Source organism: Marmota monax, unplaced genomic scaffold, assembly GCF_021218885.2.
Source record: "Marmota monax isolate L192 unplaced genomic scaffold, Marmota_monax_Labrador192_F-V1.1 WCK01_AAM20220418_F8-fsc00022, whole genome shotgun sequence".
Lineage (NCBI taxonomy): Eukaryota > Metazoa > Chordata > Mammalia > Rodentia > Sciuridae > Marmota > Marmota monax.
The window spans coordinates 17735583-17749523 of NW_026695215.1; the positions used below are offsets into that span (position 1 = coordinate 17735583).

At 46.4% G+C, this 13941-nt stretch overlaps 1 protein-coding gene across 5 annotated transcripts in view; it reads left to right on the forward strand.

Moving 5' to 3' along the window:
• The first annotated feature begins 8730 nt into the window (after positions 1–8730).
• Dzip1l (DAZ interacting zinc finger protein 1 like) overlaps positions 8731–13941 on the forward strand; it is a 33049-nt gene continuing 27838 nt past the window's right edge. Inside the window, exon 1 of one of the 5 annotated variants that reach the window (XM_046431853.2) lies at positions 8731–8895. Coding sequence is in view for 2 of the 5 variants with exons in the window: in XM_046431852.2 (XP_046287808.2) it covers positions 13779–13916 (138 nt within the window). In the remaining 3 variants the exon portion in view is untranslated. Of the gene's footprint in view, positions 8896–8933; positions 9397–9434; positions 13917–13941 lie in introns of those variants that run through there. The other 4 variants (XM_046431855.2, XM_046431852.2, XM_046431850.2 and 1 more) reach the window with 4 other exon arrangements.

Consider the following 13941-nt stretch of genomic DNA (forward strand, 5'->3'; position numbering starts at 1 on the left):
CTGGAAACTACCGGACTGCCATACTTTTGCTTGATTTCTACTCTCTCCTGGGGCGGGGGGGGGGGGGTCTTACCTGCATCTCAGGATTAGCTTCCTCTGTTCTCTAATAAAATAATCCCAAAGAACAGTGGCTATAAGACATAGAAATTAATTTTTCTTTTGTGAAAAGGAAGTCTGGAGTTGGACAATCCAGTACAGGTAGGGTGATGGTGATTGTCAGGGACCCAGGTTTACATCTTTCTGCTTGTCATCCTTAGGGACTATAGACCATGGCCCATATGCCTGCTGGGCTTCCATCCCATCATGTCTGTATTTCAGGCAATAGGATAAAGGAAAAGAGGTACACCTCTTATTTTATAAAGACTTTCTGCAAATACCATTGAGTGCCATAACCACTTCCCCTTGCATCTCCCTGGCAAGAATATAGCTGCAAGAGAGGCTGGGTGCTGGGGTAGGCAGCTAATAGTTTTGCTGCATGTTCTAGTTAATACTTTAAAATTAATTCTAGGACCTGTTAGAACCTTGACTAGGGGAAAGAGAGACTTGATTTCTGGTCCTGATTTTGACATTGGTATATTAGTCCATTTTCTGTTGCTATAACTAAATACCTGAAACTGGATCACTTATAGAGAGATGAGACTTGCTTAGCTCACAGTTTTGGAAACTGAAAGTCTAAGATCTGGTTGCCCTTGCTGGTTAGTCTCTGGTGAGGCCCTTAAGGAGAATGGCACCACAGTGGCAGCAATAGCACACTCAGAGGTAATCATGTAGTAATACAGGAAGCCAGAGAGACACAGGGGCTAGGCTTCCTCTTTTTAGAACAATTCACCCTTTCAGGAACTAACCAGGGTCCCATGAGAACTGTATTAATCTCTGCCAGAGTAGCACCCCTAGTTTAGCCAGCTTTTCATTACTGTGACCAAAATACCCAACCAGAACAACTTAGAGAAGGGAAATTTTATTTTGGCTTATGGTTTCCAAGGTCTTAGTCCATAGTTGGCTGAGTCTATTGCTCTGGGCTGAAAGTGAGGCAGAATATCATGGTGGAAGGGCATGGCAGAAGGAAGCTGTTCCATTCTTGGCAGCAAGGACGCTAAGAGGGGGAAGGGGAAAGAGACAGTAGGGAAGACACACCCGTCCATGGCACCCCTCCAGAGGCTCATCTCCTCCAGCCATGACCCACCTACCTACAGTACCACCCAGTCCCTCCATTTAAACTAGAGTGGACGGATTAGGTTACAGCCCTCAAACTCCGATCATTTCACCTGTGCATTAACACAGGTGCTTTGGGAGGACACTTCATAAAACATAATAAGCCCAATAACCTAACCACCTTCCACTAGGGCCCACTTTCTAGCTTCCGCCACCTCTCCGCATCACCACAGTGGGGACCAAACTTTCCACCACATGAAACTTTGGGGGACACACTCAAAAACATCCAAACCACAACATTCATGAATGAATTTAGTCAAGAAAGTATTTATTGATGATTCCTTTCTGTGCGCCAAACACTAGTTTAGAGGCAGAAGGTAGCAGACCTAGAATCAAGCAGAGGGTTCCCAGAACTTACATCCTAATCACTGGCCACTTGTCCTTGGCATAGCCTCCTCCCTTCCCGCATCTGTCATCCTCTACACTACCCCTTCCCAATGTACGCATTTATTCTACCAGTTGGCTCATAAAAGCAAATTGCAAACTCAAACTATTTAAAACTTCTGCCCCTTCTTAGGTTCACATAAACATTTACCTCCTTCATTTCAAAACATCACGTTGTGGGGCTGGGGTTGTGGCTCAGCAGTAAAGTGCTCACCTAGCATGTGCAAGGCGCTGGGTTCGATGCTCAGCACCACATAGTAAATAAATAAATAATAAAGGTATTGTTCCAATTACAACTAAAAAATATTTTAAAAAACCCATAATTTTGTGCAGCATAAATACATGTAACTTTTATTTTTCAATTAAAAAATAAAAATGAGTTTATTTCCTCTTTTCAGGAGGTACGAAAATTAATATTTCTTGGGTAAAGTCTCTGGCCAAGATCTTCTGGAATCTTCCTTTTGGTTGTTTGCATTATAGCACAAAATTGACTCCCCCCCTCCAAATATAGTTACAATGTTTTATGAAACTAGATCCATCTGTTTCCTTTCATTCTAGTATTTTCCCCTCTGAGAATCACTGTGTGATAGTCTTATTGAAAAATATTCACTAGTCATGTCTCCTGCCCCAGGTTTATTTATTCCCATTGTCTTGCCCTTTACTCTGACATTTCAGTCAAGCTTGGAGGACACCCCCATGGCTGACCTTGAGGTTGTGTCCCTGGAACTTTAGCTGGTTTTCAGCTTTCCACAGGGAAGGGTTCCTGGTGTTTGCCCTCTCAGCAGGGGAGCAGAGTCACACATATTGACTTTCATATCCACTTCTGAAAAGGGCATGATAAATAGTTCTTCAACTAACATGCCCAACTACCAGGGTTTTGAGGAGCTTGATTAGAAATATTTTCAATATTTAAAAAATGTATGAAGTATCTTGCAATGAGACCAAATAAGTCAACCTGAGTGTCAAGTTTCTTCGTGCTGGTCTGTGATTGTATGAATGTACTGTGACAATAATGATAAATTGAAGTTTATAGTGACTTTTGCTTGGCAGTAAAATAAGTTTTTAATAAAATGTGGGAAACAAATTAATAATGTATTGTGTAATAAATGCAGTTTTATAGTAGAAAAAATAATGATTCAAAACGTGGTAATGACAGTGGTAGGGAGAATTAAACAATGTAATTTTCATGTTCCTTTTGGTGAGGTTCAGTTTTTCACAAGTTTCAGACAATCTACATTTTATTACTCCATGAATTACATAATATCATTTGTCCACTTTCCTATTGGGTTTTCTCTTTTGTGTTGATTTGTAACATAATAATACTTTATTAAGTATCGGTACTTTATTACTATGTTGCAATGTCTTCAGACTGTGCTTTGTTTATAACCTCATTTATTAGATTTTTACCATATATGTAATTCAACTTGTAATGTTTTTGTTCATGTCTTTTGGGTTTCATGCCAGCTTCCATATTATTCTACTATCCATTTATCTTTTCAAATAAAGGAAAGTTCAGCTTCCTCCCTGGGGAATTGACAAAGTCCTAGGTCATCAGTTGTAACTTCTAAGCTGAATTACAAGGTTAATATGCTCTCCCTGGTGATTTGGGGGTACAGATTCTTGGGAGTCTGTGAATAGAATTGGGGGATGGAGGTCTATGAATTTACATATTTATTTTTACTGTTGGCCATAAACATTACAAGTATTTTCATATCACATTAAGGTTGTTGCAGACATCTTGAAATATTTACTCTCCCATTCCTTTTAGACCAGATGCTAGATCTTGCCATTTAATGCATTCATAAATAAACAAGAATATTATTATATCATAAAGTCGTTTTCTAATGTTTTCACAGCTATATTTTCAACAAACTGGCTCCATCAACTGACAAATGGGAATCCTGCCCAAAAAAGGAAAGTTATCTCCTAGCAGAAAGGAGGGTGAGGACTAGTTCATTCTAGATCCTGTCCCCCACCCCCTCATTGCCAGCCAATGAGTGGCTAGATTACAGCCAGCAGCCATTAGCCTCCAGCCAATGAGTGGCCAGATTACTTTTTCCTGAGAAAGTTCCCTTCTGCATGTACACAGACTTCTTCAAAATAATCTTTTGAGGAATAGGCTCCCTTGTGGCTCTAAGGAAAATTGCCCCCTGGGCTCTAATCAGCTCTAGACACATCCTTTGTTGCCTCATACTTTTCAAGAGAAACTAGCAAATCAGACCCGCCCTCAGATTGTGTGCCTGCCTGTCTATACATCAGCACCGTGAAAACTCAACAATGCACCTTTGACCTACAATCACAGTGATGGCTGGTGTCTCGGCCCTGGGAGACCTCAGTTTCCCTAGATTTTTCCTCCTGAAGCCTGAGATCTGAGCTGGCTTCTGAGGTGTGATGTTAGCAGTTGGTGGAAGAGAACACACTGCTCTCCTGGGCTGTCAAGACGTGGCCCACTATTTCCTGACATATCTCCAGGTGTAGGAAGGGGAACGCTCAGGACAGGCTGAACTGGATCGGAGGGCCAGATCCGGCACGGGACTGAGGACGACAAGATGGAAACTGCAGATATGAAATACCCACCCTCCTGCCCTCTCGCTCCACAGTCATAGCCCACCTCGGCAGAGTGGCAGGAATGTCTCCTGGTCTAGCCACCTAGGGCCAGTTTCTGGCCTATTCCTAGATTATGGACTATATAGAGTCCCTACTAGTGCCACCAAAATTTTTGAGTGCTGTGGCATCAGAGGGTAACAGCTGCCCAGTGCTAAGTGGTCTAGTCCTCTATAAGCTTTGGGTGTTCTTAGGGCCAAGAACAGAACTTAGCACATAATAGGCACTCAAAGCTCCCCTGTATTGAATGCTGATCTGAGGCTACTTAAGGAAAAGATACAAGGGTTATATATGTGGGAAATCTTGATCAGCCAAGGCTGGAGGCTTTGGATTTTGGCTAAGGTGGATAGGGTGTGTGTTAAATCTGCTTTGATAGGGTGTGTGTTAAAACAGCCCTGCAAAGGAGGGCACCTCATGGGGAAATTGAGGGTGGAAAGAATACCCACAAACATACACAGGTGCCCTGAGAGCTGCTTTCTGTACACTTCCAGTGGGTGCGGGGATACAGTGGGAAGAGAGCTGAGAAACAAGTGTCCAAGCAATTTTATAGTGTGAGTTCTGGAAGATACCCCACTGACTGTCCAGGTCCTGCTGAGCCTAGAGACACATCAGTCAATTCTTTTCTCATGACAACCTTGCTAGGTAGAGTTTATTTTTTCAGTTTTACAGATGAGAAAGAGGAAGGTCAGTGAGGTTAAGAGACTTTCTCGGATTTAAACATCTTAGGAAGTGAGAACTTAGACTTTAGTCTTTGACTGCAAAGCCTGGATATTTCTCTTCCATCCAGTGAAAAGGATTCTCTGACCAGGGGAAGAGGAAAGGAACAGGATTCTCCATCAGAGCAGAGGCTAATTTAGGCTTCTTCACTTGATCCTGATCTCTGTTCTGTACACTTTATTATTCTTATAATTTTACCTTTTAAGATTTGTGTAGAATATACATAACATAAAGTTTGCCTTATTTATTTATGTTTTTGGTACCAGGTATCAAACCCAGGGGTTAAGCCCTGATTGAGCAACATCCCCAGGCTTTTTAAAATTTTGAGACATGGCCTCACAAAGTTGCTGAGTCTGGCTTTGAATTTGCAGTCCTCCCGGCTCAGTCTCCTGAGCTGCTGGCATTACAAGCTGTGTTCCCAGGCCTGACTTATGGAATGGCTTTTCTCCTGTTAATGCACTTTACGGAAATTTGATTCATAGCCCAAAGAGCCAGGAAGAGTAGGAGAAAGTGTGTTTCTCTCCTGGAGTGGAGTGAGGCTCCAACATTGCTGCAGCGTGGATGGACTGAGGACTGTGCTCAGTGAGAAGCAGATGCACAAGGCCACAGTGTGTGAGCCAGTGACAGGAGATGTCTGGGACAGGGGAGTCCAGAGATGGACGTGGACCCGCAGGTGCAGGCTGGAGGGATGGGGGGCCACTCCTGGGACCGGGCTTCCTTCTGGGGTGAAGAGTGTTCTGACCGGATGAGCTGCAGCTGCACATGGCTTGGCAGCAGGGCCTGTGACTTGTACACAATCACGGCGTGAGTCAAGTGCAAGACTCCGGGACACCTGCCCAGACTCCCTACCCGCAGTGCACACAGCGTGCTGGCCGGTCAGCACTGCCCCCTGCTGGCTCAGGTGCCCCCACCCTCACGCCCTCCTGGGAGAGGCTTGGGAGGTACCCCTCCCTTCCCAGGTTGCAGCTGCGGTGGGGTGGGCCTTTGTCTCCCTACCCACTTTCCTGGTGCTGGAGTGCACCCAGGGCTCACACGCACAGGGAGGTGCTCTACTGCTGAGCTGCACCCCTGCCCTTGATTTATGTATTTATTTATTTTTGTGGAGCTGGGAATTGAACCCAGGGCCTTGTGAATGTGAGTTGTATCCCCACCCCCTCTTTTATCTTTTGAGACCCGGCCTTGTTAAGTAGCCCAGGCTGACCTTGAACTCCCATCCTCCTGCCTCAGCCTCTGAGTTGCTGCGATGACAGTGTGGCCCCTGCACCTTGCATACCCAGTTCAGTTGGAATGAAGAATCACTGTGAATCGGTCCTGGACCTGCAGATGTGCCCAGTCTCCAACTGCTACGTCCCTCCCTGAACCCTAAGGGGAGGGTCTGCCACCGAGAGATCTGGTCAACTGGAGTGCCACATCAGAGGCCAGGATGGCCAGTGGCTGATGACCCTCCTGATCCAGGACACATAGGGGGCCATGGCAGTAGCCACAGGAGGCGGTCCCAGGGAGTGAGTTCCAGTCCTTTGTTCAGTGAGATTTTACAGGTTTTGGGGGGATACTCTGTGAGTCACAACATCACACAGCAAATCATTTCACACAATAGGAAAGTCAAACAACATTGATTAGCACATTCACTGGTGGAAACAAGTTGGGTAGGGGTGATTGGTTAGTACAAGAAGGGGATTCCTTTGAACTGATTGGTTTAAGCCACGAGGGGTGTACGTGCCAAACTACATGGTTTCCCAACATGTTATCAGCCACCATAAACTACTAGGGGGTCATCTGGCATCCCAGGTATTTTTTCTGTCTCATGCTTAATGGTGGTTGCTAGGGGGTTGCTATGGGTCCTCACCTAGCCTAACTGAGTCAGGGACACCTGGTGCCCTAAAGATCTCTCCTGTTATTTGCAGACAAACAACTCAGCAGGGTGGGTATGTGCCTAGGAGTGCTCTGTGGGTTTTTCCAAGGACAAGGGTCACGCCCCCTTCCTTGGACAGGCTTTGCTCTGAGGTAGAGTCTGGTTTCTCAGAAATGGAGTCACATCAGTTTCTCAATAGCACCACACTGGGAACAAATCTTTTACTACAGGGAACTTTGAGGGACACATCCAACCATAGCAGCATGAAATTTTGCTTTTGTCTGAATGTTTTGTTCCCTAGCAATGGAATTGAAATCTGGACCCCCACAGTGATGGTATTAGGAGTGGGCTCTTTGCATGTCATTAAGCCATGAGGGTGGAACCCTCATGACTGGGTTTGGTGTCTTCATAAAAAGAGACTCCAGAGAGTACTTAGGCACTTCCTCTATTGAGCACACAGCTAGACAACAACTATCAATCAGGAAAGGCTCTTAACAGACACTGAGTATGTTGATCCCTTTATCTTAGACTTCCCAGTCTCCAGAACTGTGAAAAATGCATCTGTTGTCTATAAACTACCCAGTCTATGGTATTTGGTTATAGCAGCCTGAATGGATGAGACAAGTTTCCAAGTTTATTCATGGTGTAGCATATATCAAAATTACCTTTTTTTCTAAGGGTAATATTCCATTGTATGTATATACCACATGTGCCTATCCATTCATCTGCCAGTGTACCTTTATGTTGTTTCTACCTTTTAGCTATTTGCTGAGGCTGGCTTTGAACTCTGGATTCTCCTGTCTCAGCCTCCCAAATGCCACCGCCTGGTCCCTGTGGCAATTCTGTTTGATTTTTTGAGGGACTAATGGTAGTCCCTCTTTTCCATAGTGGCTCTACCATTTGTATTTCTACCAGCAATGCACAGAGGTTCCAGTTTCTCTACATCTTTGCCAATATGTATTCCCCAATACTTTTGCTTTTGAAGCCAGATTTACAGATAGGTAGTTAGTGTAGTTAGGTAAATCAAGTCTAATATCGAGTAAGATAAAGAAAATGGAGACCATTATTAAATGGAGTTCAGGAAACCAGAGCAGCACTTGCGGAAATTGAAATGTTAATGTCCCCAAGGCCAGGCTGGGAACCCATCCTAAGGGATGTTAATGCTGAAGCAGCTCCCAGCAAACAGATTACTCCTTCAGCCCACCTATCTCCCACCTCCCATGCAGGCCTTCTCACCTGCATTCTATCACTGCAAGATAAAGGGAAACAAAGGACATGAGTGTGGGAAAGTTAAAAAAGACCTTAGCTATAAAAAAAAGGGAAGATCTCGCCCTTCCTTTTAGCAGATTCTTCCTCTGGGGAGAAGTCTTTTCTGCTGTCCTTTAATAAAGCCTTCTACTTTCTACTTTACACTTGCCTCCTTGGGTGCTTCTCTGTTATACTTGAGGATTTGGGGAAGCACTGGTAAACAGCGGTAACACTTTGACTGTCCCAAGATGCAGAGGACTGAGGCTGCTGTGGAAGGAAGGCCTTAACAAAATCAAACAAAGCAAAAAAACAGAACAGCAAAGCAAGACAAAACAAGAGCCCATAATTTTGGGAATCGCAAGGGATCAGGGAGAGAAAATGAGGTGCGTGGGGGGAAGGTGGTTGCCATCTGATCAATCTAAAGCATATACCCAAAGGATTCAAAGGATCAAAATCTAGAAAGTTCCCCTTAGTTTTGGGCGGGTGAGCAGAGCTGTCTGCGGAGATGGGGCGGAGCTGCAGTCGCCCCAGTTTACAGCAGGCCCATCGCTGTGGGCCTGGAGAGGGAGAAAGGGAGCACGTGGGGCGGGGATGGGGACTGGGGTGGTGGGGAGTGAAAGAAGGAGAGGGTTGGAGCACTCCAGCCGCCCTGGGCTTCAACACGCCCAGCTCTCAGCAAGGCCCGGGAACTAGTGACTTGGATCTTGGATTTTCTTAACGGATTAAACGTGGCATTCCCTCCGTCCTCCCATCCGTTACAGATCTAAAAATAGCTCGTCCCGGGGGTGCTGGGAATAGGCTCCGCCTCTCCTTGGAATGGTTGGGACGCTGCGGAGGGAGCGGGAGGCACCAGAGACCCCAGGCCTGGAGCTGCTAGCGTAAGGAGGCGATCTCGGCCCCTGACCACTGCGGGTGGACCGCCCTGGGGCGGCGGGGGCTAGCCTTCTCCCCGCCGCGGAGTGCGCGCAGCCCGGCTCGTGGTGGCTGGGGAAGCAGCATCCCTGGGCTGCGCAGGGCTCCGGGCTGTCTCTGGGCTGTCTGGGGCGGTGAAGTGAGTCAGGCGGCGGGCCTGGGGCGAGAAGGAAAGCTAGAACCCCGAGACCTTTTCCGCTGCCCCCAGCCCTGGGTGAACCCCTGGTGAGCCTGGCCGCCTGGGAAAACTATGCCAGGAATTCAGCCCGGGAGGGGAGCGGGAAGGCGGCGTGGCTGCAGTCGGAGCGATCCGGACCGTGGGCGGAAGGAGGTTAAACCTTGGCTGCCCTGGTGTCCTGCAGGGGTCCAGCCCCGCGCCGGGACTGCCGGCTCTGCCTCCCGACCAGCGGCTCCCTGGGCTCCGCTGGGCACTCCGCGCTAGCCCCTTTGGCCTGCTCCGGACTGAGGTACCCTGGGAGGGAAGGACTCACCCGGGCGTTGGAGGCGCGGAGCGGGAACGACTGATCCCCCAGGCCTCGGCTTCCCTGGGAGGCCTTGACCTTTTACTTTTTGGGGGGGGGGAAAAAAAAGGAAAAGGAAAGAAAAAGAAAAAAAATGTGATTTAGGGGGCTTGATGATTTGAGTTCTGTAGTTAAAGAGAGATCTGTTAGCGATGAGACGACTTTTTAAACAAACATGTTGGCATTTACTCCCGGTTCCACCCCTGGGCTGGAGTTTAGCAGCAACAGGATTGTCGATTTTAGGTGGTCGTGGAAAAAAGTCCACAGGAGATTTACTTAGTACTGGGCAAAGGTGTAAAAAGCAGATTTTGTTTTTTGGTTTGTTTTTTGACAATTCTGCAACTCGGAAGATAGGGCATTCAGGCCTCAAGTCTAAAATACTTCCAAGGGGCATCAGTCAAATCTCCACACCTACTTTTATTTTAAAGAGAATCTTTGCGTGGCAAAAATTTACAATAGACTTTTGACAAAAAACGTAAACACTGTCTTTTAAAAAATACCTCCTTGGGATTGGGGCTACAGCTCAGTGGAAGAGTTGGAGATTAGCATGTGCCAGGCCAAAGGTTCATTCCATAGCTCCAGTGCACACAAAAGTGAATAAATAAAATTAAACTACCTCCTTAAAGTTACTGGGAATAGGAGGCCAGCTGCAAGGGAGAGAGCTCTATTCCTGGTGGAATGGATCTCTCCCTCTTGCTATTTGAAGGTAGTGACCATGGGTGCAGCCCCTATGAGAAATAGGGAGGAGCAGGAAAGGGGGTCTCCTTTTTTAGAAAAGGACAGAATTCAAGATCAAGTCTAAAGTTTCTATACAGTAGTGCTCCAGGAGAGCCCATGGGTCCCTGATCTCCACCTGGTCTCCTGCACTCCCTTGCCTGTGCTGTGTATAGAGCCTGTTTGCAAACTGTGGGAAGGTTTCCTTGGCAGCCATAGCAATTAGCACTAATGACGTGCCCCAGTTTCCCCAGGCAGGTTTGGAAGCCAGGGCAGGTTTGTAAATGATTGCTTGGCAGCCCTTCAGAAGCTTGGCACCCTCCAGAATCTCCTCGTGGGGGCTTTCTTGAGGGAGAAAAGACAGTACAGTGTTGTTGTTGTACTGCTATCAAGTTAAATAAAAAAAACCAGGCATTTGGCCAATTTTGTGGAAGTTATCTTTGATCGATTTTAGGTGGGAAGATTTCAGAAGAAACGTAAATTCTCCAGGAACTGTTCACAGTGTGATGGCTGCCTTGCTGGGTGGTGACCAGGGGTGTGCAAAGCAAGGGTGGTAGATGGGTTTTCCCTATTGGGTGTGGGATTGCCATGGTTAGAAGCCAACTCTCCAACAATAAAGTGCTAGCACAAATATTCTTTGGGGTTATTAATTCATGGTATTGGACTGGGATTGGGAAGGGAAGTTTCCTAGAGCCCCATCAAAACATGTAGAGGTGGATGACACAGCTTCAGATTTCCTAATGACAGTCATATCTACCTCAGTGTCTATTCCCAGATGTGGAGAAAGCACTGTGCTGATAATTCAGTCAAGAGAAAGCACGTGTCCTTGTCCCTAGAGCACGTGGTTTCCAGGTAACCTTACACACTTTCATTTGGCTTATCTTCTGTCTACTGTAGCCAGAAAGCAAGTTGTAGAGCTGAGTCGTGTTCAGACTAGCCCTGCAGACACGGGGAGATTTTAAGATCTCCAACACTGATCCTGTCATGATTTGCTGTAAACCCTGTCAGCCCTTGCACTTTGGTCAGGAAGTCTCAGGTACTGTAATTTCCATAATAGGAAATAATTTATATATCATCATCATCACTCCCCGCCCCCATTCCATTATTGGGAGTTAGTTTGGCGTAATTCAAAAGCTTTCAAGATAGACAGAAGTTGGTTGCTTAGTAGCTGAGTGACTTGGGGCAGGTCTCTTAGTCTCCCTGAACCTTGGTTGCATTTGTCAGATGGGGCAAATCATAGCTACTTAACAAGGGTATGTGTGGGCTGGAAATAGCACTTTTAAAGGCTGGTACAGTTTCTGGAATATAAATGTCTGATAAATAATAGCTGCTATCATCATCATCTTCCAATTCCCACAGTTCTGCTTTACCTTTTAATGCCAGAGCCCTAGGACTTCTGAGAATTGGACCCTTGGGGTTCCAGAGGGAGAGAGGCATAGTATTTTGGGGGTACAGTAAAAACTAATTCAAAATCCTGCATAACTGGGAGTGAGAATGTTACTCTCTATGCTCAGAGTATGAAGGCAAAGGTTTAAGAGTGGCTCAGGATGCAAGCTATCATACCAAGGGCACATAGTGACAGTGTGGTACTGGGATGCCTTACTGGTGTGCCTGAGCCCACCCACAGGGCTCCTGCACTCTCTGCTTTCATTAGTAGCCATTGGAGTCAACCTGTGGACACAGGCGGTCAACAAATCTAGCATTTTACTCTGCTATTTTACTCCAGTGAGTTCAAATGAAGGACTCCTAACTTCATTTTTACTCTTTACCCTAATTCTTGGTGGTTCATAGCTTCATTTCTTCAAGACCCCAAGAATGTAGGCAGCTATTCTAAGATTTGGACAATGTTACTCAGCTCTATAGCAATCTGAGCTCAGGAAAATTGGTCAGGGGCTGGAATACAACAGATAGGAATGAGTCCTGGTGAAGGTCCTGGAAAGCTTGGAGTTGGAGGAGGAGAAACAGAAATATTCTGGTAAGGGACCTTCCTTGGTGCTCCCACAGCACCCTCTCTTAACTCCTTCCCTGGCACTTACCAGTCTGTGAGTAATTTCTGTGTTTTTCTGCCTTTTTGGAGAATAAACTCTGGAGCCAGACACTGCAGTTGGCATTGTGTGAAAGTCATTTCCTCTCTGTTCACTCTCTCAGTTTCTTTGTCTGTATGATGGGTTGTGAGAATTGAACCAGATAACACACATAAAACTTTAGAAGTGTGTGTAAAACATAGTTGGATTCCACAGATGTTAACTCTTTTTATTGACAATGGCAGGGACTGTTTGCCTGGGTCACTATTCAATCTGAATGTGAGTTACGGTGCCTGGCACTTAGCAGGGGCTCAGGAATCCTGTGCTGATGGATGGATGAATGAATATTACACAGCCACCCCACATGGACTAGACTGTACACTCTGTGCTCTGGAACACCAGGAGGGCCAGGATATTTTGACTGTGGGTCTGGAAGGGCTTTCTGGTGGTAATCATGATAAGCAGGGCTTTCAGGCATGCATCCACCCTCAATAGGATCAGAAGGAGGTGGCCGAAGCCCTATAACAAGAGGTGGTGCTCAATAATGGCCAACAGTCCCGACCAGAGGTTACCTGCCTAGGTTTGAATCCAGCCTCTGGACCTTGGTCAGGGGTCTTTACTTCTCTGTGGCTTAGGTAATAAGCATACCTCCCCAAGGGGTTGTTCTGAGGATTACATGAATTCTACTCTGTAAAGCTACTGAAAAACAGTGCCTGAGACTCAAATAAACACCCAGAGGTGTGAAAGTGTGTACAGAAAGTAACTCCGTGGTGGAAGTTACACTTAGAAAGGTGGTTTGGAAAGAGTCATAGATGTAGTCTTGGGATGTCGTTCTTAATGAATTTGCAGTCAGCCTACAAGAAACACCGTTCTTTTCCAGATGGCTGAAGTTCAGTGGTGGCTGCTCTTTTTAAACAGGGCACACCCTCCTCCCTCCTTTTCCTTTATCCCAGCACTATCTACTATGCTGGTTCTGAACCCTAAGTGTGGGAAGCTACATTTCTAACAAGTTCTTGGGTGCTGCTGCTGCTGATGGTCCAGGGAACATACTTTGAGAACCACTGCCTTACTTTATCTTGGACTCTAAGGTGGGGAATCAGTTGCCATGTATCATCAAACTTGTGCTGTGCCTTCTCCCTTACCTGGCCCTTCAGGCATGTAATGCTACTTTCCTGGTGTTGGTAGCACTTGGGTTTGCAACTCTAGGTATATTCAGTTTAGAAGGATTGGGGCTTAGGGTCACAAGAGAGAAAGGCCAGAGAGAAAGAGATTCGGGGGTGTCTGAGGCTCATACGAGAGCAAGCCTGTGGTAGTTGAAGCTGTATGTGTGAACTCATCCCCAGGACAGTGTGCAGGGAGAATGAATCATGGGTGAACAGAAAAATCTCAAGGTTACACTGGCAGTCCTGCTTTAAGTGAAAGGTGAAAGAATAGTCACTGTTTAAAGAGGAGGCAAAGAGGTGGGAGGAGAGCTGGGAGAGTTGGTGATGGGCAGTTATTGGCCTTGTTCTTGCGGAGGACTGCTGGCAAGCAGCTGAGGTCAAAGCTTAAATAGTTAAGCAGTGAAGTTTTCAGGTGAGCTCATGGTCTATGGGAGGACAGGAAGCAGGTGTCCTGTTACCCTTGCCTGCAACATGCCTGGTAACCTGCTGTTGCTCTGAGGCACCGCTTGTTGTGAGCAGTTGTCTCCGGGGCTCCAGTGGTGCAGTTAGCTCGGAGCTAAGCATGGTGAGTACCATGTCACCCAGCTCCT